Below are 27,453 nucleotides of genomic sequence, written 5' to 3'. Positions count from 1 at the left end.
AAATATGTGGTAACTCTTTCAGTTTCAGAGAATGAACTTATCATCCCTTAAATTCTTTATAACCAGGTATTCCTTAAAAATAGAAGTTTAAAGTGTTGAAAATGTAACTTTTAAAGTTAATATGAATCAGAGGCAAAGCAACTCTGCTACTAATTATGTTGTTGACAATTCATGGGCACAAGTTTTGCAAAAGTGCAAAATGTCTGTACAAGTTTTGACACATCCAAATATTAACAACTGATGTGAGCTTCTAGGGTCCTGCAGTTATGGGTCTATATAAAATTGCCATATTAAGAATGCTGGGTTGCATCATATAAGTTGGTACATGTTTGATTATCAATCAGCTAATTTGACTTATGAAAAATGAACAAATTGATTTGTAATTTAGAGCTCATTCTTTGTTATCCCCTTATTTGTACTTAGTAGTGTACTGTACAAAATGAGTCATTAACATATATTATTAATTTTGACATGAAAAAATGGAACTAAATCTTCACTGAAACAGGCACATGGATAGTTGGAAAAAGATTTTATTGATAAATTACACTGGGATCCATATACACAATCCAGTCTGCACGTACCACACCTTATCTGGATCAGCGGTTATCCATAGAACTAGGATGAGCTGACTTGTAGAACAGTCATCCTTGATACCAACCTCAGTATAAGCAACAGCCTAGATATGGAAGAATTAGCCCTGGCCATTGATTTATTTATTTGGGGCCTGAGGCAGTAGTCTCTCATGTGAGAGACACTTTGGTCTCATGCTTTCTCTAAAAGCTTTTCAGTACTCAAATGGGAGCTACACTGAGTCCCTGAAAAGAACGAGACTCACAATCCATCATTTCAGGCTTACAGTCCCAATGTGGGCAACTCCAACTGGACTAGAATTGAAGGGAAAGGAAGGAGACATTGTTTCGGTGCCAGCCGAACCTAGAAATGGGTGAGGTAACTAATTCTTTGGAGCTTGGGGAAGCTAAAAATCTAGCCCAGATAGTCATGAGAAGCAAACCACTGGGAGAAACAGAAACCACTTTGAATATTGCACATCCGTACTACTGCCTAGGTTGCTGACTGTGTCCTGCAGCGAGACAGCATGTGCAACCCTTCAAAGGCTTTGGACTCTGCCAGTGTGCTTTTAAATGCACTATCTGTTTCTCTAGATGCATAGAACAGACACCTGTTCACACAAGTTTCTGCTCAGTCTCTGGGTCAAACTGGGAGTCACAACAACTATCTCTAGCTCAGTTCCTTGGTACAGAGGGCTGATTGACAATTACTTGAATTACAAAGTCTTTCTGGATTTTAGTCTCTTGCAGGCGGGTCCTATCTGTCAGCAACTTGCCAGAAAAAAACCAACGTTGCCATGCAGGCTCCAGTCCTTCCTGGGCGTAGAGTTGCTTCTTAAGTTGTCCAATTGTGTCCGTCATGCTGGCATTCAGACGTAGATCCTTGCCAGATGAGAGGCGCACTTTCAGTGGGAATTCACGGCGAGTATTGGGTGCCGGCTCTGGAGGTTCTGCACCCTCCTCTTCACTCCACTCCATAATCAAGTTAATAGGTGGTGCCAGGCAGTATACAGGAAGTTGGTATCGGTTACCCAATTCATCATAGCACTCAGTAAGTGAGCCTGTAGAGGAATGAATACACCATTAGAGGGCGTCAGAAGCTTAAGGAAAAAGAAATCACAAAATTATTTTGAGATCATCTTAATTCTAAACTAAAACTTTCAAGCGTAATCTTTCTGTTTCTCTCCAGAACCTGGCTTCTTTTCTGATACCATGATGCTGCTCAAACCTAGTCACAGACTCCTGTGCCAGTCTTCCATTTCTATAGTATGCTCCAGTTTTATCACAAAGTGATCTCACCCAGTGGTTTCATGTAGATGTAGAGGCAGCACTGAACTCTATGACACTCTGCAAATCAGGGGCTGCAACCTGCCTCTCCCACTCCCTATATACAACCTATAGCAAGGAGAAAGGCAATCCTGCTTACTCCTATAACCACAGTTAAGAGCATGGATTTTCTTCATAGACATGTCATGTTATGTTAATGCATGCTTTTGTACTTTATTTTAGTAGAATGAAGTAGCTCTGAGGAGCAATATCCTTCAAGTTCTAATAAGTTAGCACATCATTTCTGTTCTGTACTGAGGGACATACCATGAGGCAAGGTAACTCCAGCACCATCAATAATGGCTTGTGCTAGACCATGATCATTTGCCTCCACAGCATAGGCAGCAGCCTTGAGTGCATCCCAAATCTCCTTGCGTCCCTCAAAGGCAGGGGCTGTGTCCCAAAATTCATCCCGCTTGCTTCTTAGTTGCCCATCCGTCATTGGGTAATCACTCTTCCATTTGGGGCGATCCTTTTTTAGAGGTTCATTCCGACCTGCAAAGAGATAGGGACATTTTAAAACAGGAAACTTCAAAACCTCTAACTACATCTTACAACCACTGCTTCATCTTTTTACATCAAATGCTGGCAAGTTGCATCATTCCTTGAGGCTGTGACAGCTTTTCCTAGTTAATTAATCACTACTTTATCAGAGATAGGATTAATTAAACCCTGACTAATATTTTTCATATATATGTGATCACAAACTCCTTATATGAACAAAGAAAGCCTTAATATTTTTAAGTCTTCCCATGTTTTAATCTGAGCATACCAATTTTTCCTCAACTCCCATCTCTATATAAATCCTACAAACTTCAGCTTACATTTTTAAAATTCTGCTAAAATAACTGTTTCTGCTTTTTTCTTTCTTAGCTGCGTCATCCAAAAACTGAACAGTTTAATAGAGGAACAACTAATAGAAAACAGAATGCTACACATTCTGAGAAAGATGAGATCATCACTGAACTGAGAAGCACTATGAGTGACAATATTTGCCTTTGTTGCTTAAAGCAATGAATGCAGCATACATCATTTTTCTAGCAATTATAGCATCTGACGTTACTAAAAACACTGCAAAGGAAAAATTAAACCAGCCTTCTCCTATCCTGTACTTTCCACGTCTGCTGGATTCCCCCCCTCCCTTTAATTCTCATCCAATATTATGGGGCTCACGGTAGTTAAAATCCAACACATGTGGGAGACATCAAGTTGGAGAAATCAGGACTAAATTTTCTGTACGATTCTGTTAAAAAGAAGAGCTGTGATAAGAACAAACTCAGTGACATTTAAATAGGACATGATATCCTCCAATCTAGATCATCCAAACAGATTGGGGTGGGGGAGGCAATCTGGATATTGTGATCCCAATCCATCTAAATTAAGACACCATTAATTTAAGTAAGACTACATGAAATACTTAGCTCAAGAAAGACTGAATAATGCGTACATGGATATGAACAAAATAGTTAAGACAGATGTGGACACACTTTAGAGTTATAACATCATTTTTTTCATTAAAAAACCCCCACCAGAACACTGAAATCTACTACTTACAGGCAGACAAAAACAAACAAACAAAAACACCAGGGGCTCATAGGTAGAATCAGTTATTTACTGCAGTTCAACCATGTTGTGTGTGTGTGTGTGTGTGAATTAATATTTTCAGGAATGGGAATTCTTTTAACATTACACAAAATCCTAGTCAAAAGTAATAAATAAATATCCTATTTCAGAGACTGAGATTGCGAGACTGAAGTAAAAAATAAATGCCAGGGTCAACAGGATTTAAAAGCAGAAGGCTATGTGTTCAAAAAAGAAGGTGCTACTCACATTCCTTGCTCAGTGAAAGAGAACTAGATGGTGAAAACTAACAGTTCAGATATGAAAAGTGCAATTACTGAGAAAAGGATAAAAAATTCACTGTTCTGTATAGAATACTGAAAGACAGCCTTAAAAAGCCAAATCATGTGACAGTATCACTCAGGACAAGTCATAAAGACGCTCCTTAAGTCAACCCTAGTCTGGAATTATTTTTTAAGTTTCTTTCAAAATTAAAATTAATTTAAAATTAAATCTTTACAAAAAAAAAATTTTTTTTTTGTCAGAATAGTTCCAAAGTGGCTCTTTTAGAACAATTCCACTTTAGCAGCAATTTCCTTTTAGGTGGTAATTGCCAAACCTTTAAAATTTCAGCTGGCAGAATTTCTAGCCAGTGGATGTTTCAAGGATGTTTTTTTTTTTTCCCCCCTGTTCAATCGTGCAATTTTCACAGGCTACCCGGACATGTCCCTGCAGTTTTCTAGGCAAGACTTTTCACAAGACCTTTGCCATTGCCTCCTCTCAGCAAGGTTGAGAGAAAATGACCGGCCCCGAAGTCACTCAGCTGACTTTGTGCCTAAGGCAGGATTAGAACTCACCACGGACTCCTGGTTTCTAGCCTGGATGGTTTAATCACTACACCAAAATTTCAAGTTTAGCCTAATATAGAGAGAGGGCATTAGACTGGAGAAGTCCGGTTTATGAGGGACCGGGTGAAAATGGGTAGAGAAGGGATTGCTGCAGAGGGCAACTCGGCTGTAATTTAAGGGCATCATGGACACGAGAGAGTTGCTACAGCAGGGACGGGTTCGGCCGCTGCCTTTGCTTGCATTCCCTCTTTCTACCCCCCCCACCCCCCCACCCGCCACCCTATCTCCTTGCTTGCTTCCACAGGCTGCTGTCTCTGTGATAAGAGAGAGGTTAACTGAATGGATTCAAGAATAGGGCATGTGATGCATGTCTTCCTTGACCTCTGTCTCCTCCTTGTCCTCTCACACAGGGCCCTTGTTCTTCCATGGCTGCTGTAGTGGGGGAGGGGCCCCCTGGTACAGCAATCGCTCTGAAGATTGCTAGCTACGGAGGCCAGGGATGCAATGACAGCCAGCTGCAAACAGAGGGAAAAACCAAAGGCTTCCTGTTGCCTGCAGTTTAGAACGCCTTTCCAAACAAACATACCTATTATCTCCAGAGGGAGATGAAAAAAAGAGGCACTGGGATCAAATGCCTAACACTCTATGGAGCCCAACTGATCAGAGATGCCCTAGCATATTCTTCAGAATTTTTCATTCTCAACTGGAAGCAGCCTGAGAACAGTCCTCAAGAAGCAAGTATTTTAGCGCTTGTTCTTTGATAGAATTTTTATTAAAATATTTTTTTAAATAAAGGATCTAAACTAATATAAAGTATAAAAATATAAAGAAAGATAAGGATACTTAAAAGAAAAATCAAGGAGAAAACTAAAAGGTTAAACATGACCTCTTCGTTCAGCTAATCAATCCCCTTTGCCAGCCAAGGAAGGCATAAAATCTCAGAATCCAATGAGAACCCTTTCTTTTAAGGCTAGGAACAGCAGGACAGGAACTATTTTCCCCAGGATTTATGCTGGAGCAGAAACAGTTAAGGTTCCTTGAAGGGTAGCTCCAATGAAAATTGGGCCTCGGCATGTTTGCTAATAGATTCACAAAAAAAGAAACAAACCTGATGAATTTCCAAGTCATGTGCTTATTTATCCATGTCATTTGGCTGGTAAGCCAGGAAGGGGAAGGCATGTAGAAAACATTAAGTTATGGGGGCAATGGCTTGGTTCACTCTAAGGCATCATCACCGATATCCCCAGCTGTCATCAACATATTCCTAGTTGCCAAGTACCTTACTATACTGTTTATCATCTTGCAATGCTCAACCTCTAAGACAGGATCAAACGTTAGAGAGATAGTGCAGGAAGACACTGATCTGATTAATTCTGATCTGATCAACCCCCAACTAACTGCAGTCAGTGGAAATTCTGCAAGGATATAAATAATTAGCAGTGTCTTCAGTTTCACGGAAGCCATGAGAGAACTATGTTCTCCCTCCCTTACAATATCCACAAATCCCAAACAGTCTATAGTTAAAAGCTTTGCTTACAAACATCGGGCCAGTAAAATCACATGATGTTGGGCGAATAATTGCACTTCATTGCTGCAAAACAGAGAGTCATCAAACTGACTCAGGGAATTAGGGGGTAGTGCTGACCACTAAGCTCCTGGGATTTGATATAAGGGCAGTTAGCTTTTCTGACCTGGGTGTGCATACACAAAGAAGCGCTTGGGGCAAGAATGCCAGAGACCAAATTTCAAAGACAGCAATTCTTGCACAGAACTCATTGGAACAGACACTAACTTGCACTTCCAATGGGATGGGCAGGATACCTCCTTACCCTGCCCATCCCATTACCCACTCACTTTATTTATTTTATTTATTTATTTTATTTTTATTTATTTATTTTTGTCAGTTGCTTACAAGATAATAGGTATAAGTAAATATATATATATGAATACATGGACACATATAAGAAAAAGAAAACAAAAAACAAAAAAACAATAGGACAGGGACGGTAGGCACGTTGGTGTGCTTATGCACACCCCCACAGACCTCTTAGGAAAGGGGTGAGGTCAATAGTAGACAGTCTAAGGTTAAAGTTTTATGGGGTTTGGGGAAGAAACCACAGAGTCAGGTAGAGTATTCCAGATATTGACCACTCTTGCTGAAGTCGTATTTCTTGCAATCAAGTTTGGTGCGATTAACTTTGAGTTTGTATCGTTTGCTCGTGTTGTTATGGTTGAAGCTGAAGTATTCATTGACAGGTAGGGCATTGCAATGTATGATTTTATATACTTTACTTAGATCGGACCGAAGGCGGCGTAGTTCTAGATTTTCTAGGTCTAGAATTTCGAGTCTGGTGGCGTAAGGTATTCTGCAACGAGTAGAGGAGTGGAGAACTCTTCTTGTGAAATATTTCTGGACTTTCTCAACTGGGTTAATATCAGATACGTAATGTGGGTTCCAGACTGATGAGCTGTATTCGAGTATTGGTCTAGCAAATGTTTTGTATGCTCTAGTTAGTAGTGTAATATTACCAGAGAAAAAGCTACGTAAGATTAGGTTAACAACTCTTAACGCCTTTTTGGCTATGTAGTTACAGTGGGCTCTAGCACTTAGGTCATTAGAGATGAGTACTCCAAGATCCTTGACAGAGTTTGCATCATCAACAAGGTCTTGACTATTCAGCCCTGTCTTGACTATTTTATTTTCTGATTTTTTTTTTTGCCAATATGTAGGACAGAGCATTTATTTGTTGAGATTTGAAGTTACCATTTGTTTGACCATTTTGATACATAGTCAAGGTCTTTTTGAAGGGTAGCAGTATTGTCTGTGGTGTTGAATAGCTTTACATCACCAGCGAAGAGAATGCAGTTGCTCTTGATATGATCACAGAGGTCATTTATGTAGAGTATGAAAAGAGTTGGTCCTAGAACACTGCCTTGGGGGACACCACTGTTGACAGGTACAGAATTTAATAGGACACTCCCAATTTTGACCATTTGTTGTCTGTTTGACAGGAATGCTTCTATTCAGTTATGCAGGTGTCCAGAGATACCATAAGATTTTAGTTTTAGGAGTAGTTTGTCATGTACCACTGAATCAAAGGCTTTACAGAAGTCTATGTAGATTGCGTCTATTGCTTTGCCCTGATCAAGTTGTGTAGTCCATATGTTTTTGCAGTATAAGAGTTGCAGATTACAGGATAGTTTTTTTTCCTGAAACCAAATTGTTTATTAGAGAATAGATTGTTTGTTTCTAAGTGGAGGATGATGGATTGGTTAATAATTGATTCCATGACTTTACAGGTGACGCAGCATAAGGAGATTGGTCTGTAATTTTCAACTAGGCTGGGGTCTCCCTTTTTGAAGATGGGGATGACTGTGGCTTGTGACCATAGTTTTAGCAAGGAGTTGGTCCTGAAAGATTTTTCAAAGATTATGCTTAGAGGTTCGGCTATGGCAGTGGATAGCTTTTTTAAGAAGTAGGCACATATTCCTTTCGGTCCAATATAGAGATGGTTTTAGATTGCGTAGTGCTTTTTCAACATTGTCTTCTGTAAAATCAATATGTATTAGATCATTGTAGTTGTCTGTGGTTCGGCTAGGAAATACTGGGCATGATCCATTGCTGTTTACAAATACTGAGCCAAAGAATGTGTTAAAGAGGTTGGCTTTAATAGTGTTGTCGTTGCAGTCTTTACCATTAGGTCCTTTCAGGAGTGGGATGGATCTTAAGTTTTTTTGTTTGTTGTTTACAAAATTGTAGAAAGCGCGGGTGGAATTGGTGCGTAGAAGGTTTTCTTCTTGTTTAATGTGATAATTGGTGCATTCAGTCTTTATCTGGTGGCATAAATTTTTGTATCGGCTTTTGAAGTTGGCAACGTGACCAGATTTGTTTTTCCGCCAAAGTGATCTCTTTTTGGATCGAAGCTTCCTTATTGTTATGGGTCATTTGTTTTTTTCTGGTTTTGGGAGTTGTTAATGGTACATATAGTTTGATGGCTCTTTTGACTTCAAGTAAAAATATATTGTAATGGTCTTCAACAGTATTGCATCCAGAGAATAGAAATTGCCAATCAAGGGATGAGAGATCATTGTTTATAAGATCATAGTTGCCTTTTTTGAAGTTATAATTGGGGATTCCATCGTTGTAATGATTTTTGTGTGGACGTATGTTGAGACAAAAGTCAATCTTTTAATTTGTATTCCGTAAATTGAATTCAAACTATTGTAGAAGATAACTTCCATAAAGGACATTACATAGCAGAATCAATCACCTTGTGCTCTGTTTATCAGGCTCTGCATTTGACAGGGGAGGTCCTCATGGGCTGTCAAGACACCATCTCCTTCAAAAGAGACTACATCCACTCAGTTGTATCAGAGAATAAACATTATTTGATAGCAATAATCTCTTTGGCACCCACACATAAAAAACATGAACGTGCATATTCTTGCACCAAGGTGATCCAAAGTCAGTGACACAAATAAATTAAGGAAATCATTCAAATTTTCCGTTCCCTGTTTTGAAAAAGGCTACAGTATTAACAATAGGTTTGAGGATTGGAAAGAAAGAACAGATGGACAGAACCTAAGACATGGTGTACATAAAGGATGGCCAGAAAGCTCTTCTTGCTTCATTAGATGGATTTCGTGCAATCTTCATTGGCCATGTATTTCAGCTTTTGTTCCAGCTATGGCAGCTAGAAAAACATTATTTTAAAATGAAAGCAGAGGATATGTGGATGCCAAATTCTGTGATTATTAAACTCCAGACAAAAAGATAAACCTATTCCTACTCCATCGTCATTCAGTCTTTTGCCCAGCAAGACTATCTCCTTCAAGACAGGGTGGGGTTTCCCCAGTGGAAAGGAGGCAAGACAGAGTCAGATTCCTTCAAGCGATCCTATCTAGACTGAGTTTCAAGTCAGCTGTGTAAGAAGCCTGTGTTGCAGATTAAGTCTAAATAGGATGGTAAATTGAGGGAAAGCTAAAAGTAAAACATATTCTCAAGACAGGACAAAGCTGTAATGGCAAATAAATAAATAAAAATATCTCAGGCTCAAGCTCAGTCTGCTTTTCTGCTAAGCCTCCAAAGTGATAATTTCATTATGGATGATGACTGTGTAGCTCTTGTGGGTTTTATGCCTGCCCTGGCAGGGAGAGAAGAAATACTGTCCTGAATAGGATATTATTTACTGCCTAGTATTAAAGCTGACCTATAAATAAAAAACAAATCCTGAACTAATGGTAAAAAACACCCAGGCCAGTTTCAAGTCAGTTAAGCAACAATGTTAGGTGAAACTTTTGAAACAAGAGATTGGAATGTCAGCAATCAACTAAAATTAATTAAATTCCAAATTTTAACTCCGTATTTGCTAAGCCTCAATGCCAAAGTGTGCCTGCCTAACAAAGAGGAATTATTCTCTCTACCATTTCAAGACCTTAGAGCAGAGGTCTCATTCTCGCGGCCCACGGGCCAATTGCGGCCCGCAGGACGATATCCTGTGGCCCCCACCGTGATATGAAAGTATAATATTAGTGTATAATATAAATATAAAGTATAATATAAAGTATAATATTATGCGGCCCAGCCTTACCCAGACTCTGCCTCCAGCGGCCCCCAGGTAAATTGTGTTTGAGACCCCTGCCTTAGAGAAAGAAATTATATGGACATGTTTTCTTGTCAAAGCTGCATACTCTAGCTAGCTCCCCAGCCTAGTGACTTCCAGATGTCCAGAATTACAACTTCCAAAATGTGCAGCCATTATCAGCTAAGTCGCTAGGCAGAATCGAGTACTATTTATTGGAAAGCTACCTCCCCCTTTCATGATAGATTCTCAGATCTGGGCCAGAACCAACTACAGGTAGTCCTCAACTTAACAACAGTTCATTTAGTGACCATTCCAAGTTACAATGGCAATGAAAAAAGTGACTTATGACCATTTTTCACATGACCACTGAGACATCCAATGGGCACGTGTTCAAAACTCAGGTGCTTGGCAAGTGACTTATATTTATGACAGCTGCAATGTCCTGGGGTCCCATGAGATCCCTTTTTGCGACCTTCTGGCAAGCAAAGCCAATGGGGAAGCCAGATTCACTTAACAACCGTGTTGCTAACTTAACCACTACAGAGATTCTCTTTACAACTGTGGCAAGAAAGGATGTACAATGAAACAAAATTCATCCGTCTCACCTAGCAACAGAAATTTTGGGTTCAACTGTAGTCGTAAATCAAGGATTACCTGTAAAAGCATTTATAATCCTTTTACTATATGACAAATTTCAACTTGTAAACTTATAAATAGGAAATAGAAAAAGGTGTTAACCAATTAATATATCATATAATAGTACACGATTTATCTTAAAAAAACAAGGTCTAGGCTACAATGTGCATTAATATTACTACTGAAGCTAGTCAGTTATGACAGTACTTCCAACCTTTTCGCTCTGCAGCTATCTATTCCTTATGCACTATACAATGTCTGCTCTCAAAATGCTACAATTAGCCAACTTAGGCCGCATGTTTTGACCTTCTGATTGAACCAAAGGTGATAAAAGGAGAACCAGCTTGACAAGCCTTCGGGAAAAAAATATAGGTAGTCATTGACTTAACAATCATTTGTTTAGTGACTATTGGAAGTTACAACAGCACTGGAAAAAAAAGATTTACAACCACTGCTCGTACTTACGACTGTCACAGCATCCCCACAATCATGTGATCAAAATTTGGATGCTTGGTCAATGGTAGATATTTACAGCTGCAACATGCCGGGGCCATGTGATTACCATTTGCAACCTTCCCAGTCAGCTTCTGAGAAGCAAAGTCAGGGGGGGAAGCCAGATTCATTTAAGAATTGCATAACAACTGTGGCAAAAACATTCATAAAATAGGGCACAAGTCAGTGAACAATCACCTTGTTTAGAATTGGAAATTCTGGCCCCAATTGTGGTGGTTAAGTCAAGAACTATCAGTATCTCACTTGTGAAGTGGATTATCTACAGAGAGAAAGAAATACATGCAGCTACCTCAAACCAAAAGTAAGTAAATATTGTGTATTTTAAGTATTATGAGCTTTCTAGGCTTTGGGACAGATGACCTTCCTACACTCAAGGGCTCTATAATCAAGCTACGGCCTAAGTCACAAAGGACAGGTATGATAGAAGTTATATGAATAAAGTGTTAATGAATCAACAATAGCTGGATATTTCACTGTAACGATCACTATCAATGCCAGTCACTCTCACATCATTAGAAGTTTAATAACACCCAGGAGATGCATTATCTCAACCATCCTTCAAAGCTAAATTACCTTTATAATTTTATTTAAAGATTATATATATCCAGTATTAAGTAAATTCATCAACTTAATCATGTGAAAATCCCAGCAAAAGGCTAGTTTACTTATATTGTAACTAATTAGTATTCTCATTAAAATTATTTAATGGGATGGAAACGTTCATCCTAAGGTTCAAAAGTGAGCTGCTAGCCTTCTCTATCTAGTCCTTTGAGATCTCTGAAAAGCCTAAAATCCCTGACTCCTCTGAAAAGGAAGGGAGATAAAGGAAAAACGGCTAATAACCAAAGCAAATTATTTTTCTATACTGAAGTAGAAAATATAAACTTGTGTCATGTTCACCCTATGTAGACAAGCCTGCTTCTTCGAGCCAAACTTCAGGAAGGTCTAAATATCATTTCTACATTTCTACGCCCTTCCAGAAAACAGAGTCATGCTTCCTCTTTTCTATTAACTTTAATGTTAATGTTAGTGTTTTTGTCTTTACTTTTCCGAAGCATAAATCTGGATTCCCACATTGTGTTAACTCAATAGCTAGAGCTAGAGCTGAGTTACAGTATACGTAGCATCAACATTTATAAATCACAATGACTAGATTCACACAACATGATAGATTCGATAGATGATAGATAGATAAATAGATAGATAGATAGATAGATAGATAGATAGATAGATAGATAGATAGATAGATAAATGCAAGTGTGACATAAGGGTATATAGCCACAGCATAATTGTTTGGATGCCATATATAAAATATTTAGAGCACTCAAAAGAATAGGCCAATATCCCGAGGCTGATATTTTTTAAAATGTGAAAGACAGCAACAGTACTTAGACTTATATACCACCCCATAGGGCAGTTTACTTAATAACTAAAATATTTTATTTCCATCAACATTTAGCTCAATCATCTCTGTGGCAAGCAAGATCTAAATTATAATTACAAGGAATAAAGGAAAAGATTGAGTATATGGTACATGTGATTATAGTGTCATATATACCGTAGTGCAAAAACAAATAATGGCATCTCTTACAGCGCTATCGTGTTAGCTATTGAGTTTGAAAAATGTAAAAACAAAAGCTGCAGCAAGGAAATAAAAGCTAACGTTTGTATACATTAAGAATCTCATAGAATTTAACAGAATAAATGTAAAATATATAAAATCATAGAATTTATAGAATAAAAATATTTTGAAAATAGGATAAATATCTACCAATAACATTAAATGTCTAATTTCCAATGAATAAGGAAACACAACATAACACAAGTAAACTACATAAGCAAAATTTTTGTGTGTGTGAGAAGAAGACAGGTTTCATTTCAAGTTGCTAGACTGGTTTAACATTACAAAAATACTTTAAATGCTTTTTTGGAACAAGAAGAATTACAGTAGCTCATTACTTGATAAGGTGCACTTTGTGAAGTTTTCAAAGAACTAACCAATTTGATTGTGTATTGTTAGAGCAGCCATTGAACTGGATTTTTGGAATTTCTTCATAAAGGTAACATGCAAGCAAAATAAAAGATACAATAAAGATTACTGGCATAAGAGATGCTTTTAAAACATTCCCTGGTGAAGGAAAACCAAACTAAAGAGTAATAAGAGAGAATTAACTGAGAAGAAATAAGTGCCTATGGTGTCTTGAACTGCTATAATTTCATGTAAGAATTATTTAAATGAATTTGTACCCATTGTCAACAATAGAATCTGCAGAAAAGAAAACACATAAGAGGACTACAATAATGACAACTATAGAGTACCTTTCCTGAGTCTATCCAATCTCCATTTCTTCACTTATAGGATAGATCAGAGCTCCCCCACCACTTTGGGTCCAGAGACATGTCTGGAAAGTTGAAAGGATGTTATGGTCTCTTCCACAAGATATTGTGATGTTAGCCAAGGCTAATTACAAAAACCTATTTCCCAGAATGCACTCTAAATGCTCAAAGGGCCTCTACCTTTTGTCTGGCAGGTGGGCATATTTTTTAACCTAAGCACTGGGATATTGTTCCCCATTCTTTTTATCTTATCTTCTAAAATGTTTTCAGTGAATACACAACATTAATAGCAATCAAGATTAAGGTTCAAGCTCACCCTTTACTCCGCATCATCCTACATCCTAATTTTAAAACATATAAAATGAGGTGGGGCATGAATCTAGGAAGTAGGTACAAAGGAGATAACCTTAAGCTCATGGACCTAAGTGGGGCATTAGAGAAAAAATATTTTAAATTATGTTGAAAACATTTTTATTCTTTGAACGACATAAACGGAATTTCACAAACAGAAAACCAGTTGATACTAGCTTACTACCTTAAAGTTCTACTTCTAGACTTCCTGTACGCATCATAGACTCAAAAACAAAATACAGGTAGTTCTCAGTTGAGGACCACAATTGAGGCCAAACGTTCTGTTCTTAAATGAGACATTTGTTAAGTGAGTTTTGCGACATTTGCCGCATTTAACAATTTTTCTTGCTACAGATATTAAGTGAATCACTGCAGGTGTTAAGTTAGTAACATGGGTGTTATGTGAATCTGGTTTCCCCATAGTCTTGGCTTGTCAGAAGTTCACAAGAGGAAATCACATGACCCCGGGACCCTGTAATCATCATAAATATGAGTCAATGGCCAAGTGTCTGAATTTTGACCGATGGGGATGCTGGAATAGTCATAAGTGTGAAAAATGGTCATAAGTCACTTTTTTCATCGCCATTGTCACTTTGAACAATCACTAAATGAACTGTTGTAAGTTGAGGTCTACTTGTACTACACCAGACAGGCTTTTTTTCCAATTAAAATATAGCTTTTACTATGTTCTTACAACACTGATCTGGTAAAAATTAATATGAAGTTAAATTTATAAAATGTGTATATATGTTGATTTACATATTTGGAGCTCATGAATACACCAGTCAAAGACAGTAGAAAGACAAACACAAAAGGTGAGAACGAAGAGCAATTCCTCCACCCAAAGAACAGGGAACGGGAGAAAACCTAAGGAAGGGGGGGCATGTCAATTCACAAACTGTCCATTGAACTTCCCTAAGCAGGTCTCCCTGCAAAATATGACCACAAAAAAGGCAGTTTAGGAGCTTGGTGAAACCACTTCTCTTGTGGTATAACCAACAGAAGGGTTATGTATTCAAAAGTTCCAAATCCCAAAGGTATTTTTGTTTTAAGATTGGCAAACCATAACAATTGCCCTTCATCAGGAAACCGATTACGTAAGTAGAGTAACAAATATTCATAAATATTAAAAAGGTAATTGTGTTACTATATACAGGGAGTCGACCTACAACAGTTCATCCAGTGACCATTCAAAGTTAAAACAGTGACTTATGACAGTTTTTCACACTTATGGCCATGGCCGCATCCCCAAGGTCATGTGATCAAAATTCAGATATTTGGCAACTGGTTCATATTTACAACAGTTGTGGTGTTCCGGCATCATGTTATCCCCTTTTGCAACCATCTGACAAACAAAGTCAATGGAGGAGACAGAGTCAGTTAATAACTATATTACTAATTTAGCAACTGTAGTGATTCACTTAACAACGGTGGCAAGAAAGGATGTAAAATGAAGCAAAACTCCCTTAACAAATGTCCCACTTAGCAACAGAAATGTTGCTCAATTGTGTTGGGCTCAATTGTGGTCGTAAAACAAGGATTACCTGTACAGAACTAAAGCGAAGTCATTGTGCTGTCCTATTCACTCACACACACATGTAACGGTGGGCTAGTAGTTTTATTAAAATTCCCCAGCAATTCCCTTTACTAAAAACCCAGAAGTGTCCCAATCAAGTTCACCCAAAAGCAGACCAAGGCTAGCCCACCAGTTACCAAACCAGACAAATCCACTAGGAAAAATTAAATTCACAATACAAAAGGGTGCATGAGCCAAGAAAAGTCCAGAATTCACAAGGCACGATCCAAGGCAAGACTGGAATCGCAATGATCGGCTAGGAAATGCACACATTATTCCCAGCATCATCTCCATCTGTCTGCTGTGTTTAAATAGCGCCACCTTCTGGTGCAGTTCATCAAGAGGGACAAAGCTGCCTTCTCATGAGTAATCAGGCTGACCTTCACTGCTCCTGCCTTTTCTCTGCCCTACCAGTTCTCAGATCAGTGCAGGAGGCAGTTCCTCCTCCTCATCACTTACCAGCTGCAGCTGCATGCTTTCTCCACCTTCAGCCAAATCACTCTGAGCTGGCTACTTGGAGCCACTGACCAACTCCTTTCCTGAAGTGCCCATGACTAGCTTATCCACCTCTGAACTAACATCTGGGCAAGCCTCTGGAGGAGTCATCAGTCATACTATAGTATAAATGCAACCTCTTTGGTATGGAAAGGGAGAATGCATACTGTATTCTACTTGTTTTGCTTGAAACAAGATGTTGTGTGTGCTATATAAGTTCTATTCCGTATCTTCTTGCCCAGACATGTCTTTTGCACACAGCTGTGCCCACTTTCTCCTTCCTCCTGCCCTGCATAAGTCCTTGGAAGACAAATTGCTTTGCATAAAAGAGACATTCTGCAAGAAAATAGACAGATCAGCTTTTTTTTTTGAAAGAGCACTTCTAGGAGCTGTAAATGATTGATGATTTAGCCAAGAACTACCCTGTCCATTAAATGATGGTAGCTATGTAGTGTTGGGAACTGTCAAGACTATACCTGCGTGACAATCTACGCAGTGCTGTACTATGTCACACAGAATATTTCTTCTCTTCAGCCCCAATTATCTTTTGGCTTAACTGAGTAAAACTGGAGCAGACCAAACACAACACTGCCAAACAGATTTAGCATTAAGCAGCAGAAGAATGAAAATGCTCTGCTGAAAAAAGCTTCATCAACCTAGGCCTTGCTTCTATGAAGCTTGGCTCTAACTCTGGAAAAAACCACATGGTTAATTCAGCACAGAAGAGATAGGAGCTAATGTCATCATATTTTGCCATCCACGATGGAACTCTCCTACCATTTCATACGGTAGGACAGAAAATTTTGATCAGTGCTATTTCTTAGCTCGGCTGAATGATAACATGATCAGCTGCAACTGAAGATGCATGACATCGAAGATGCATGACATTCATCTTAATTTGCTTCTGACAGTTTAGAGTGACAATTATAGGTAATTCTATTCTGCAAAATGACTTAGAATATAGCAAAATAAGAGCACCGCATTAAAGAGATCTTCACTGGACACCAGAATAAGATACGCTTAACCTGATCCTTTTAGTTGCTAAACTAAGGACATAAATTCTTCTCTATTGAATTTGTGAGCCATACCTTCAAGCAGTATAATCTAAATTTAGGATCCCAGGTGAGATTGCTACCTTGGATCCCATATGGGAAGACAGCTGGGTAATATTGGCTGAGCAAAACAAACAACAGGCCTGGGAGCTGGGGATTAAGTGATGACTGTTATAGGTGAGAAGAAGTAGATTCTTAGCACTACTAAGAAGTTGGCTTATGAAGAAGTAGATCCCTCCTAAACAGGTCTATATAGCATGCAAAAAGGAGACAAAGACCATTCTTACTATGCTATGAAACCTATTTCCACCCTAACTTCATAATAAAATCAGTTGTTTACAGGATCAGCAAAAGTATGCACAAAAAAGAGTATACATGTGCAGAAAAAGAAACCAGAGGAGGAAACTTCAGCAACATTACTGCAAGTGTTAAATATTTTAGAAATTGAATACAAATTACTTTCAAAAATTGACACGAATTTCTAATTGATATGCATATCCATATAATTTTATTACCAACACAGTAGACTCTAGTGCCCAGACCAGGGCTGTCAAACTCGATTTCATTAACATCATCAGGATGTTTGCATGTTTGACCTCGGGGAACCTGGGTGGGTGTGGCCAATATGACATCACTCATGTTGTGGAGGGAGGGTGCCTGTGGCGGCCCAAGCTCTCTGCCAGAGAAATCGGGCTCCCGTTTTCGGCTGTGACAGTCTTCTGCAACCCTCTGCCAGCAAAAACAGAGTTCAGGAGGGCCGCATGTGGCCCTCACAAGCTCCTTTTTTGCTGGCAGAGGTACCACAGACCGGTCCTTCATTGTTTCCAAGGCGGCAGCGCAGGCCAGATCTAAGCACCCTGCGGGCTGGATCTGGGCCCCAGGCCTCGAGTTCGACAACCCTGGCCTAGACTGAAATAATAAAAAGTAAAGGTGATACCGGTAGGAAAAGTAGAATTTTTCAGTTTGTCTTCCTTTTACAAATTTAATCCAGGCCCACTATTCCTATGATTTATTTTATTCAGAGTTCTTTGACTATTCTTGGTGTGTGCTCTTTAAACTGGAAGATATGGAATATTTAAAGATGACAATTTTCAAAACTAATGACATATTTTTCAGTTTATATGTGCCTTACATCAAAGGTTGTAACTATTTATTGCACATTTTTAAATATATTAACGGCCTTGTGAATGTTTCTTCACAAGATGGGGATCCAAGTGTGCTATTGAAAAGGTTCTAACCTCCTAACTCACTGGACCTATATAGCTGAGACAGAAGCAGTACACTAGGAGAGGGACTATTGGAGTTAGGAGGGAGAATGTAGGAGCCAGAAAACAGGGTAAAAGAAAGGATCTGAGAAGCTGAAGAAGAAACATCAGCGGTACATAAGGACATTTGTTGTACCTGTTGCAATTCAAATGTCTTTAGATTAAGGCCAATGAAAATTCATTTGGGCAAGACAGCATGAGTTTACACTCATGATAGGGCTAATAAAACCCAGTAAAGTTTATTTTACACAATTTAAGCAACAGTGCTGTAAGCTATAGGCATACAAGACTTATCCCAACTGGCACTTCTCGTATTGCCTGTATGCCTGCAAAAATAAATCTAATGCTGAAACTACAATTCTTGGACAGGAAGACCATATCAATAATGCATAGGTTTCCTGCCCCTAGAGATTAGGGCATCTTCTACCAGGAACTGAAGACATTTACTTTCAAATAAGCATTTGACTCTGTTGTTATTTAGGTTAATTATTGATTCTGGCTCAGTTGTTTTTATCGTTGTTGTTATTTTGGGCTTTTTGCAACTGTGTTTTAATGATTTGCTATTGTTTTTATGTTTTTATATTTGTAAATTGCTGCAGTGACTATTTTTTGGAAAGATAAAAGATCCATCTAAATTGAGCCTAACTCTATTAATGGTATTTTTAAACTACCCATTCAAGGCAAACCTCTCTGATATTCCCAGATAATCACCAGTCAAGTACCAACGAAGACAAATGTTCACTTAGCTTCCAAATTGGCTACCGTTGTTACATACTGCTTACTTTATGTTGCTGTCTGTGACTACTTTCTGGAAATCAAATACAGGGCATACATTTCTTAAATATTAAGTCATTAAACATTACCAAGATTGGAAGGATCTACTTAAATTGATGTTGCTGTTTTTATTTCTACTGGACGGAAACAATATTCTTGTAATGGGAATAAGAAATCTTAGTTAAGAAATGCCTCCTTCCCCACATACATTATATACAAGCATCTGATGAGAGATTGTCAGCCTCCTTCCCCACATACATTATATACAAGCATCTGATGAGAGATTGTCAGCCTCCTTTTGGGAAAAATATAGCTTACAAGGGTTTCTCTTAACCCACTTACTCATCCCTCCTACTTCCTGTTTCTCATTTTTTGCCTCCTACAAAATAGTAATTATTACTGGAAGCAAGAGACATGCAATTGCTATCAGTAGCTATATGAGCAAAGCAAAGGCATGAGTCAGTTCCACAGTCCTTTGGTGGGGCCAGTTTCTTGTTTTAACAGGGTGTATTCCAGAAGCACCCTGTTCAAAGAGAATAAACACATCAATCATACCATATAGCACCCAAACTAGATAACTACTTTTAGAGTGGGTATGTATGCTTTGCTTATAGAATTCTAGAACTTTATATGAGTTTATGGATCATGATATGTAAATTAGTAACAGATGCAGCTGACTCATCAACAGATCTATGGAATCTAGAATTCCCAGTCAGGGAATTTCACAAACCTATCAGTACATCAAATCCATATGTTAACCATTTGCACATTAGGTTTATCCATCTATGTAAACACAAGAATGTTTTTTTTGTTTATTCCAATTTATTATAGCCAATGGATTCTGAATTTGCAGGAGCATTGTCAAAATAGTTTGGGCCCAAATAATGCTTTTGGATGGAGACTGAATTATCATTCCACCCATAACACCAATGCAGTCATCTCTGGGGTGGAGCACATGATTTTTGAACAACAATGGACCCATAATTTAGGACCGGAAAGCAGAATAATAGCCTTTGACACCTGGATAATTAGAGAATAAAAATGCTTTAACTATAAATTCCATAGAACTTCAGTGTTCTTAAATAATTAGAATATTTTATTTCATACTTACTGGATAAAACGGGGAAAGAACTATCCTGCCACTCTCTGAAATTTCACTACAAACCATACTCTACAATATTTTAAATATCTTTTTCTTAGTCTAAAAATGCCATTTTACTAAGTAGTTTCTAGCTAATACTTTTTTAAAACATTACTAAGGATGTATTTATGCTGTGTGTTTGATATTCATCCAAGCTCATATTTGCAAAATGCCAGCAATACATACTTGGAGTGCCACCCTTTAAGAAGTCAAAGCTACTCAGCTTTTTATGACAGCCAGTGTATTACTTAACATCACAATCTTACACTTTTTACCAAATAATAAGACCCATCTCATTAGGATCAATAATACCAGTATTACAGCCTAACGCAAATAAATTGATATGCTGATAAAATTAATACATAGAAGGATTAATTCTTTAGTCCAATAATAATACATTTTCTTCTGGAAAAGTGTAACTTCTCACAATACTTCCATCTTGTATCAGAAAATCATTAGATACTGATAGTAAAAATCTTTAACACTGGAAGGAAATATATTAAGAAATACAGAATACCATAGTTTATTGGAAACATCTAAGTTCAATATGAACTATACAACAGCAACTTGTCAGACTTTGAATCTTGAAAAATCTGCATTAAAAATATCTTGGGACCTTGGACACTGAAAGCCTGCATCCATGACCAAGCTACAGGCTTTCCTATTTCTCACAATCTAGCTATTAGTAATAGATATTTCAGTGATCCCCATGAAGAAAATTAGATATTCTTTCCCAAGATTTGCAAACTATGCCAAGAAGTTTACTTTTCATTTTAAAGTACACACTCAGATTTTCAAAGAAAAAAAAAATTAAGAAGGAAATCCTAGTCTTCCACACAAGAATTTTAAAAGAAATACCATTGATACTACATTGCTTTTCTTTTTGAGAGTAAGCAATATTATGCCATGTACAATAATCAAGAGACAGTAGTAAACAAAAAAAAAATTATGGCATGGGGTAAATAGAAAAAAAAAGGAAAATATAGTGAAATCTAGTTTTATGCTATCATCATTCACTAGATTTCTCCACATCTTCCTATCCTTATATTTTTGCTTCTGACATTGCTTCATATATTATTGTGCCACCTGCTTTTTAAACATCTCACTTCTCTTTTTTGAGGATCACATCAACTTGATCCAACCATGAGTTGTTCAGTTTCCCTTTTCCCTTGGCCCGTTCATTCTTTTCTGATGTATTATGTTGCAATTTGATCTTCATTATTTCCAATATAATTGTTTCATACTGATCACCATTTTTGTATTCCTACACCCGTTCAGCACTCATTCATTCTTGATCCTCTCTTATGACACCACACACATTTCTTAAGTACCCCATTCCCAGGGCATTCAATTTATTTTTATGTTTCTTCCAGTATAGCTTAGTCTCATAAGCATATAACAAAGTGGATAGAAGCATATTCTTATACATAACAATTTTTCACTTCATTCAACAACATTCATTCTTTGTAACAGTTCACATAGTATCTAGTACTATTCTACCAGCATTTGCATGCCTTATAATATTTCTTCATCTATGTTTGTTTACTTACTATTCTACCAAGATACAACTTACTTGCTCTAGTTGTTGACTATTTGGGTATAACTTGCAATTGTTCATTCCATTTTCCTTGTCAAGAAAAGCTACTTTGGTCTTTGGTACATCAATTCTCAGTTCCATGCTCCTTTTTACATCAAACCATGTGAATCACTCAGGTTCTCATAACACTGTCTGCCTAAAAGTATACACCACTTCACACCCAATCCAGATATGTCTTCATGTTACCACAAGCATTCCTTAAACATCTACCCATCTTTACATTAAACAACCAAGGAAATATCACACACATTTGTAATATTTCCTGCTCAATGTTGAACACTATGCATTCCATTTATTATCACACATGCTTTACTTCCATCAGATATTATTCATATCATTTTCATCAATCCAACTTCCTATTCACCCACATTCATAATTCAGATTTACCAAAAATTTTCAACAAAAATTTTCTATATTGCACGTCAACAAACATGCAATATAGTTTATTTTTCACATTCATATACATCTCAATGACTTGTGGAACTACACATTCTGGTCTACATAGCTCTTGTCCATCATAAAACAAGTTTAGATTTTTGGCCATACCCTTTTAGTCAAAATTATGCTAAATATTTCCCCACAAAACTCTAGTTTTTTGCATTTAACTCATGCTATCTTTCCCTTTTTATATGGGAAAAATACATTCTTCTAATTGTCTGGCAGAGATGCAGTTTTCACACACAATTTACACAAGTCATGCAATCACTCAATATTTAAATCACATCTAGAAATTAATATTTCTGTTATACTATCTGCACTTACAGACTTATTTTTCAATGTTCCAATATGTTTTTTTCCTATTTTTTCTTAGATGCTACTGTTTATAGTATTTGTTTCAATTATGTTTGATATATCACAATCTTTCATACTCCTCAAAGCTTTTGGTCACTTTAGTTTCATCCCAAATTACCATATCTGATCTATTTTTAGGTCTATTCACTTTGCTTGAGGCTGTTTGTTCATTTCCTTTCTCCATTAAAACTGCTCTGCATTTTCTCTGCCTTTTTAAAGAATAACTACATCCTTTGCAATTATTTTTTTGCTCTACACGACTATACAATATTTTTACATTCTCATTTTTTAAACATTCTCTTATGTGTATTTTTCTTATCCACTATCTCTTTCATCATTTTTCATACTCCCTGTTAGCATAACTCCACATATGTTTGTGACAGTCTGTATCATTATTCTTTTCACTCTGTTCCAAGTAGCTACAAACCAGCCTTAGCCCTCCACAGACTGGTTCTTCTGTTTTACAAGATCAGTCTTGTTAAAAAAAGATGCAAAAATATCAAGCATCAGAGTACAGTACTGTGTGTAACCAATGGTATCAGTCTCCCCACAACTCTCAATGAAGTCTGAGGTCTTACTCTGTCTTGGAGGGGCATCTTAGGACAAGCTGTTTAATGAAAGCAGACCAGCTGTAAATCTCCTGGTCTGAAACCCAAAAATAATCCTCCTCACAATAGAGTTCCCTGAAGCAGAAAATAGCAAGGGTTCATTGATCATTCCTCCCTGCTTTTTATCTGCTGTTTAAAAGCATATGGGGACATTAATCTGCAACTTTAAAAACAAAATTTAATCTTGAACAGTGAAGCACGGAAACTAAATTTTCCATCCCTCTATGATTATTTAATTACTGAGGCTTCTTTTTTGCTGAAGTCAGGACTGCTCAATCCTCAAAAATCCTTTATCAGTATTTATGTACCACAACATTTGGAGTGTCAAATACTGCTGATGACATTGTTAGGTTAGAACAGTTTCTGCTATTGATCCAGCTAATGCATCTACAGCAGAGTGAGACAGTTCTTAGTCTAGAAAGGGAATAATAATGCTATTGACTGACATGGACTAAAGAATCAGGGCAGATCTTATGCACATGGGTTTACATCACAAAGGATCACATGCATGCATTCAAGCAGCACAGATTCTGTGTCCCAACTTGCAAAATTTACACAGGAACTTTGAACATGGAATCAGACAAGGATTTCTGATCCACATATTAGTGAAGGCCATACTCCTTTAGTGTAGCAAATACTGTAGTCCTCTAGGATGTGTTTTAAGGGTTCCTATATTCTGGGGTGCATAAAAATCAGACAGCAAAGCCAAATCTGTTTCCGGCAGGATGAAACCACAAATCATTCCAATTTCTCTCTTAGGAGTACATTTGGATGGAGCACGTGTGCTGAAACCCTGCTAGCCCCAAAGCAGTCCTTAAACCAGCTAGCATGTCTGCATTAGTGAGAAGAGGAGGCACAGCAGTTTCCACTTCAACCTGGTGAGACGGGCTGGACTGGCTCTTACATAAAGTGAGTAGGCAAGTTTCCAGATCACCCCAAATTCCTAGAGAAGGAATTCAAGGGACCTGGGATGGCTCTCAAAGCTTTGCACTCAGAATGGGAAATAATCCCCCACCCCACCCCAAACATCGAAACACACACAGAGAGAGACATTTCTGTAGAACCTACAGAACTCTATAACCCGGGAGGATAACTTCTCTATTTCCAGCAAGAACGGAGGTATATAGAGAGATATGCCCGCTTCACTGCACGCTCATCTGAGCCACACACCTGGGCAGGAAAAGAGCGCGGAGGCGCCCTTTCTCAGGCTTGGGACGGGTCGCGCTCGGTGCCCGCTTAGAGCAGGGATCGTGGTTCCCCCTTTAGGCCTTAAGGAGAAGCGCTGTACGGAGAGCGGCTCTCGGTATTTACAGAGTCTGAGCTACCCCCTTCCCGAGGGCCCCGGACGGTTTAGTTAGGGAGCTCACCGGCTCGCTTGCGCGGGTTTCCCGGGGTGATCGGCCCCTCTCTGCGCTGTCTTCCCACGCAGCTGCCCATGGCCGAAGTCCCACGGTGCAACTTCAAAGGACCTGCGTGCCTGAGCCCGGCTCAGGGCTGTCTCGCCCCGCATGAGGCAAGATCCCAGTTCGCCCTCCGGACGCCCAAACTTTGTGAGACGCGGTTGGGGGGCTTTCTCCTCCGCCCTTCAGATCCTCGGGTTTTCCTTGCAAAAGAAAAAAGGAAAAGGGGGAAGCCCGCAAGCAGGCTCCGTACTGCCGAAGCGAGGTCCGCACCGGGCAGGCCCAGGGATCGGTCGTTACAGCGCTACAACCGCCACCCCACAGAGCTCTGAGCCGGGATGAGTGCCGCGGCCCTGGAAGACACTTCTGGGCTCCTCCCTCTCCAGGTGAGCATGTGACTCGGCGGCCGGAGCTCAAGCCCCGCCCCGCCTCCTCTCCGCCAGGAAGCGGGTAGTCCGTGACCCTGGCCTCAATTCCAGCGGCGAGGGGACGGGCGAGACGGGGCTGCAACGGAGGAGGCGTAGGGCCAAAGCAGGGTGACACCCTTCCAAACTCCTCCTACAGGACTAGAATACAGGCGAGTTAAGGTGAAATAGGCATTTCCCTCCCAAATGCCAAAAGGCTCAGTGGAAAGGTGATTTCCCGAAGCTACAAGACGCACCGAATCATTTTAGCTTATATACAATAATGTTACACGCAGTCAGCCTATATGGTTACTCAACGTGTCGTGCAAATCAGTACCATTGCTTTGAATAAACAATTCAGTTCTCAGCAGGGGGCAGCAGCTGGCTGGTTCGTTTGAATTGGGAAGCTAAACCAAGCCCAATCTGGTTAGAGCTTGGCTAGGAGATTACCGGAGAATTCCAGGTTGGTAGGTCAACGTCCTGAGAGAAAACAGCAGCAACCCACTTCCATACAGTTGCTAAGAAAATAAACCACATCACTGTGCAAGCTCACTTATGGTTCAGCTAATAATGTATAAATACATAATTCACATAAAAAGCCATACATGACAGTGAAAGTGCTCCAACTGCTTCCTTGGTACCTGTTCCTTTTGTGCATGGTATTTGGTCTGGTAACTGTTTCCCAACATTTACAACTTTTAAAATGTTTGGATTTCCCATTGACTGAGGAATTCTAGAAGCTGAAGTTCCACACCTCTTAGTTGGGAACCAGTGATCTAATTGATGCCACATTTCTTTCATCTCTCAATTTTTTTTTCTTAAAAAGAAAAATGATTTATGAGATATTTAACTCTTTAGTTGGTTCCCTTCCTATGTTTACATGCTTATGAACAGCAAACACTGCCCATGGAAGCCTACGTCCACCTAATTCAATACTATTGGTTCAACCAATTTGCATTGTGCCTCCTGAATTTCAGAAAGAATTTTTGTCCATTGTTTTATGTTTCCAAAACAAACCATACCTATTCAATTTAAACAATTAACTAAGAAGTAAATTTTTAAAAATATTCTGGTAGAAGACACTCATCAGAGCCACTTTTGGGTATTGCACCCAAGACAACTGCATGAATATATTCATGAAATCACCAGGAATCAAGCACAGTTCAAAGGCAATGCTTTCTCTTTTTTTGCCCTTTTTAAATGTTCAGCGCTGCTATCCCCATCTAAATTTACTCTATAGTTAGGATTTCTCTTTCCTACCTGTGATCTCATTTCTATCTTATACACCCATTCAGAATTGATACCCAGGAAACACTGAATTAATACAGTTGCTTGCATTTGCACAGCTCATTGCTCAGATAAAACCCGGTCCTAAATTGTGGCTCAATATATCATAGGAACTAGCTCATATAGTTAGCTTATGGTTCTGTGGGTTTTGCAAGCTCGGTGAGATTTGATAAAATATTATTCAAGAACCATAGCTTAGAATAATGTAGAAACAAGAGTCACTGAACCATAAAGAAACAAATTCAGCTACTTTCTTAAAATACACTTAGCTAGATTGTGACTTGCTAACATGTCACGTCAGCACAGAGAAAAAAGTTCCTTGACTTCTGTGCAAAATTGATAGCTGCAATGCTTAACTCTCTGTTCCTGATAGAAATGAGAGACCTGATTGCAAAAAAAAAAAAAAAAAAAGACTCAAGACAAACTCCACTCCAGATCACTGCATAAAAATGACCTAGCATTATTTCTGGGAGTGGGAGGGTGGGGCGAGAGAGTGTATCATGCATAGATTTAATAATATGGAAGTAAATTGTTCTTTGGGGATATGTTTTCAACTTCCCTAATTAGCTTACATCCCCCAGATTTCATTGGGATTTCCCAAGAACAAGGTTATCCCTACTGAACTTCAGTGGCCAAAGTTGATCCAATGTTACCAGATGCTGATGAATCATGGCTTACTCAATCCACTTTTATTGGTTTGCATGATATACTGAAACCAATGGGCTGGGTACATGATACTAAAATGTGGTTGGCAAGTTCTTCAAGAATAGCCGAATGTTGAGCTGGTCAGTGATCCAAGTTTTGTGGGGCTATCAAAAGCAATTTTGTCCATTTCCTAGTTTTGATTAAAACACAAGCTTGCCTTTTGAGTATTAGACATAAAACGTTTTGAGCTATTCAACATAAAAAATATAGTCACTACTTCTTAGCCCTGTATAACCACTTCTAATAATAAAATCATATAAAGTACATTACTTGATGTTTATATTTTAGATTGGCAAGCCAATAAAGAGACTCGGGTCGTCTGGGTATTTTTGAAATGACTTCTGATTTTTATACACAGCTTCCCATCTTGTTCCAAAATTAGTATCTTGGGAAATAAAATATCTATGGTTTGCACATTATTTGCATGCTCTTTAAGCAAGAGGATAAGCTTCTTACCCTCCATAATTGAACCTTAATGCCTACTTTGCCCTTCGGCTCCGTTGGCACAACCTTGGCCGGCAGACCCGCCTAGAAACTCGCGCCGCTATTCTTGCCAATCGCTGGAGGGGATTCTTTAAACGTGACAGAAGTTTACCTCGGTACACGTGATTGGGAGACGCGCACGCGCGGTT

The 27,453-nt window shown here is 38.6% G+C and overlaps 1 protein-coding gene across 5 annotated transcripts; it reads right to left on the bottom strand.

Annotated features, from left to right (window-relative positions):
* Nucleotides 1–512: 512 nt before the first annotated feature.
* Nucleotides 513–27,389, bottom strand: UBTD1 (ubiquitin domain containing 1). Of its 5 annotated transcripts, none has more exons than XM_087964713.1 (4): nucleotides 27,278–27,389; nucleotides 3,069–3,138; nucleotides 2,163–2,390; nucleotides 513–1,630 (listed from the first exon to the last, which is right to left on the bottom strand). In XM_087964713.1, the coding sequence occupies exons 3-4, from the start codon at nucleotides 2,335–2,337 to the stop codon at nucleotides 1,245–1,247; spliced, it is 561 nt and encodes a 186-aa protein (XP_087820839.1). In that variant the 5' UTR covers nucleotides 2,338–2,390; nucleotides 3,069–3,138; nucleotides 27,278–27,389; the 3' UTR covers nucleotides 513–1,244. The 5 variants fall into 5 exon arrangements, with proteins under 5 accessions (XP_087820839.1, XP_087820838.1, XP_087820837.1 ...); XM_087964712.1 differs by lacking the exons at nucleotides 3,069–3,138; nucleotides 27,278–27,389 and adding exons at nucleotides 13,357–13,439; nucleotides 24,393–24,509; XM_087964711.1 differs by lacking the exon at nucleotides 3,069–3,138 and having other exon boundaries at nucleotides 27,278–27,300.
* Between the last annotated feature and the right edge of the window lie 64 nt (nucleotides 27,390–27,453).

The sequence above is a fragment of the Notechis scutatus genome, chromosome 4 (assembly GCF_049901735.1).
Source record: "Notechis scutatus isolate UNSWTSFEM ecotype Mainland chromosome 4, rNotScu1.2, whole genome shotgun sequence".
Taxonomy (NCBI): Eukaryota; Metazoa; Chordata; class Lepidosauria; order Squamata; family Elapidae; genus Notechis; species Notechis scutatus.
Note: the sequence above shows the minus strand (reverse complement) of the source record. Positions and strands in the feature narration are given on the sequence as shown.

What these genes read in the sequence shown, in the direction of transcription:
- UBTD1 (XM_026674610.2), bottom strand. Translation starts at nt 24,462, where the DNA reads ATGGGCAGCTGCGTGGGAAGACAGCGCAGAGAGGGGCCGATCACCCCG. An exon ending in AAACCCGCGCAAGCGAGCCG is followed by an intron (nt 2,391 to 24,392) that starts GTGAGCTCCCTA and finishes ATCTCTTTGCAG; the next exon opens with GTCGGAATGAACCTCTAAAA. An exon ending in TGGAGTTACCTTGCCTCATG is followed by an intron (nt 1,631 to 2,162) that starts GTATGTCCCTCA and finishes ATTCCTCTACAG; the next exon opens with GCTCACTTACTGAGTGCTAT.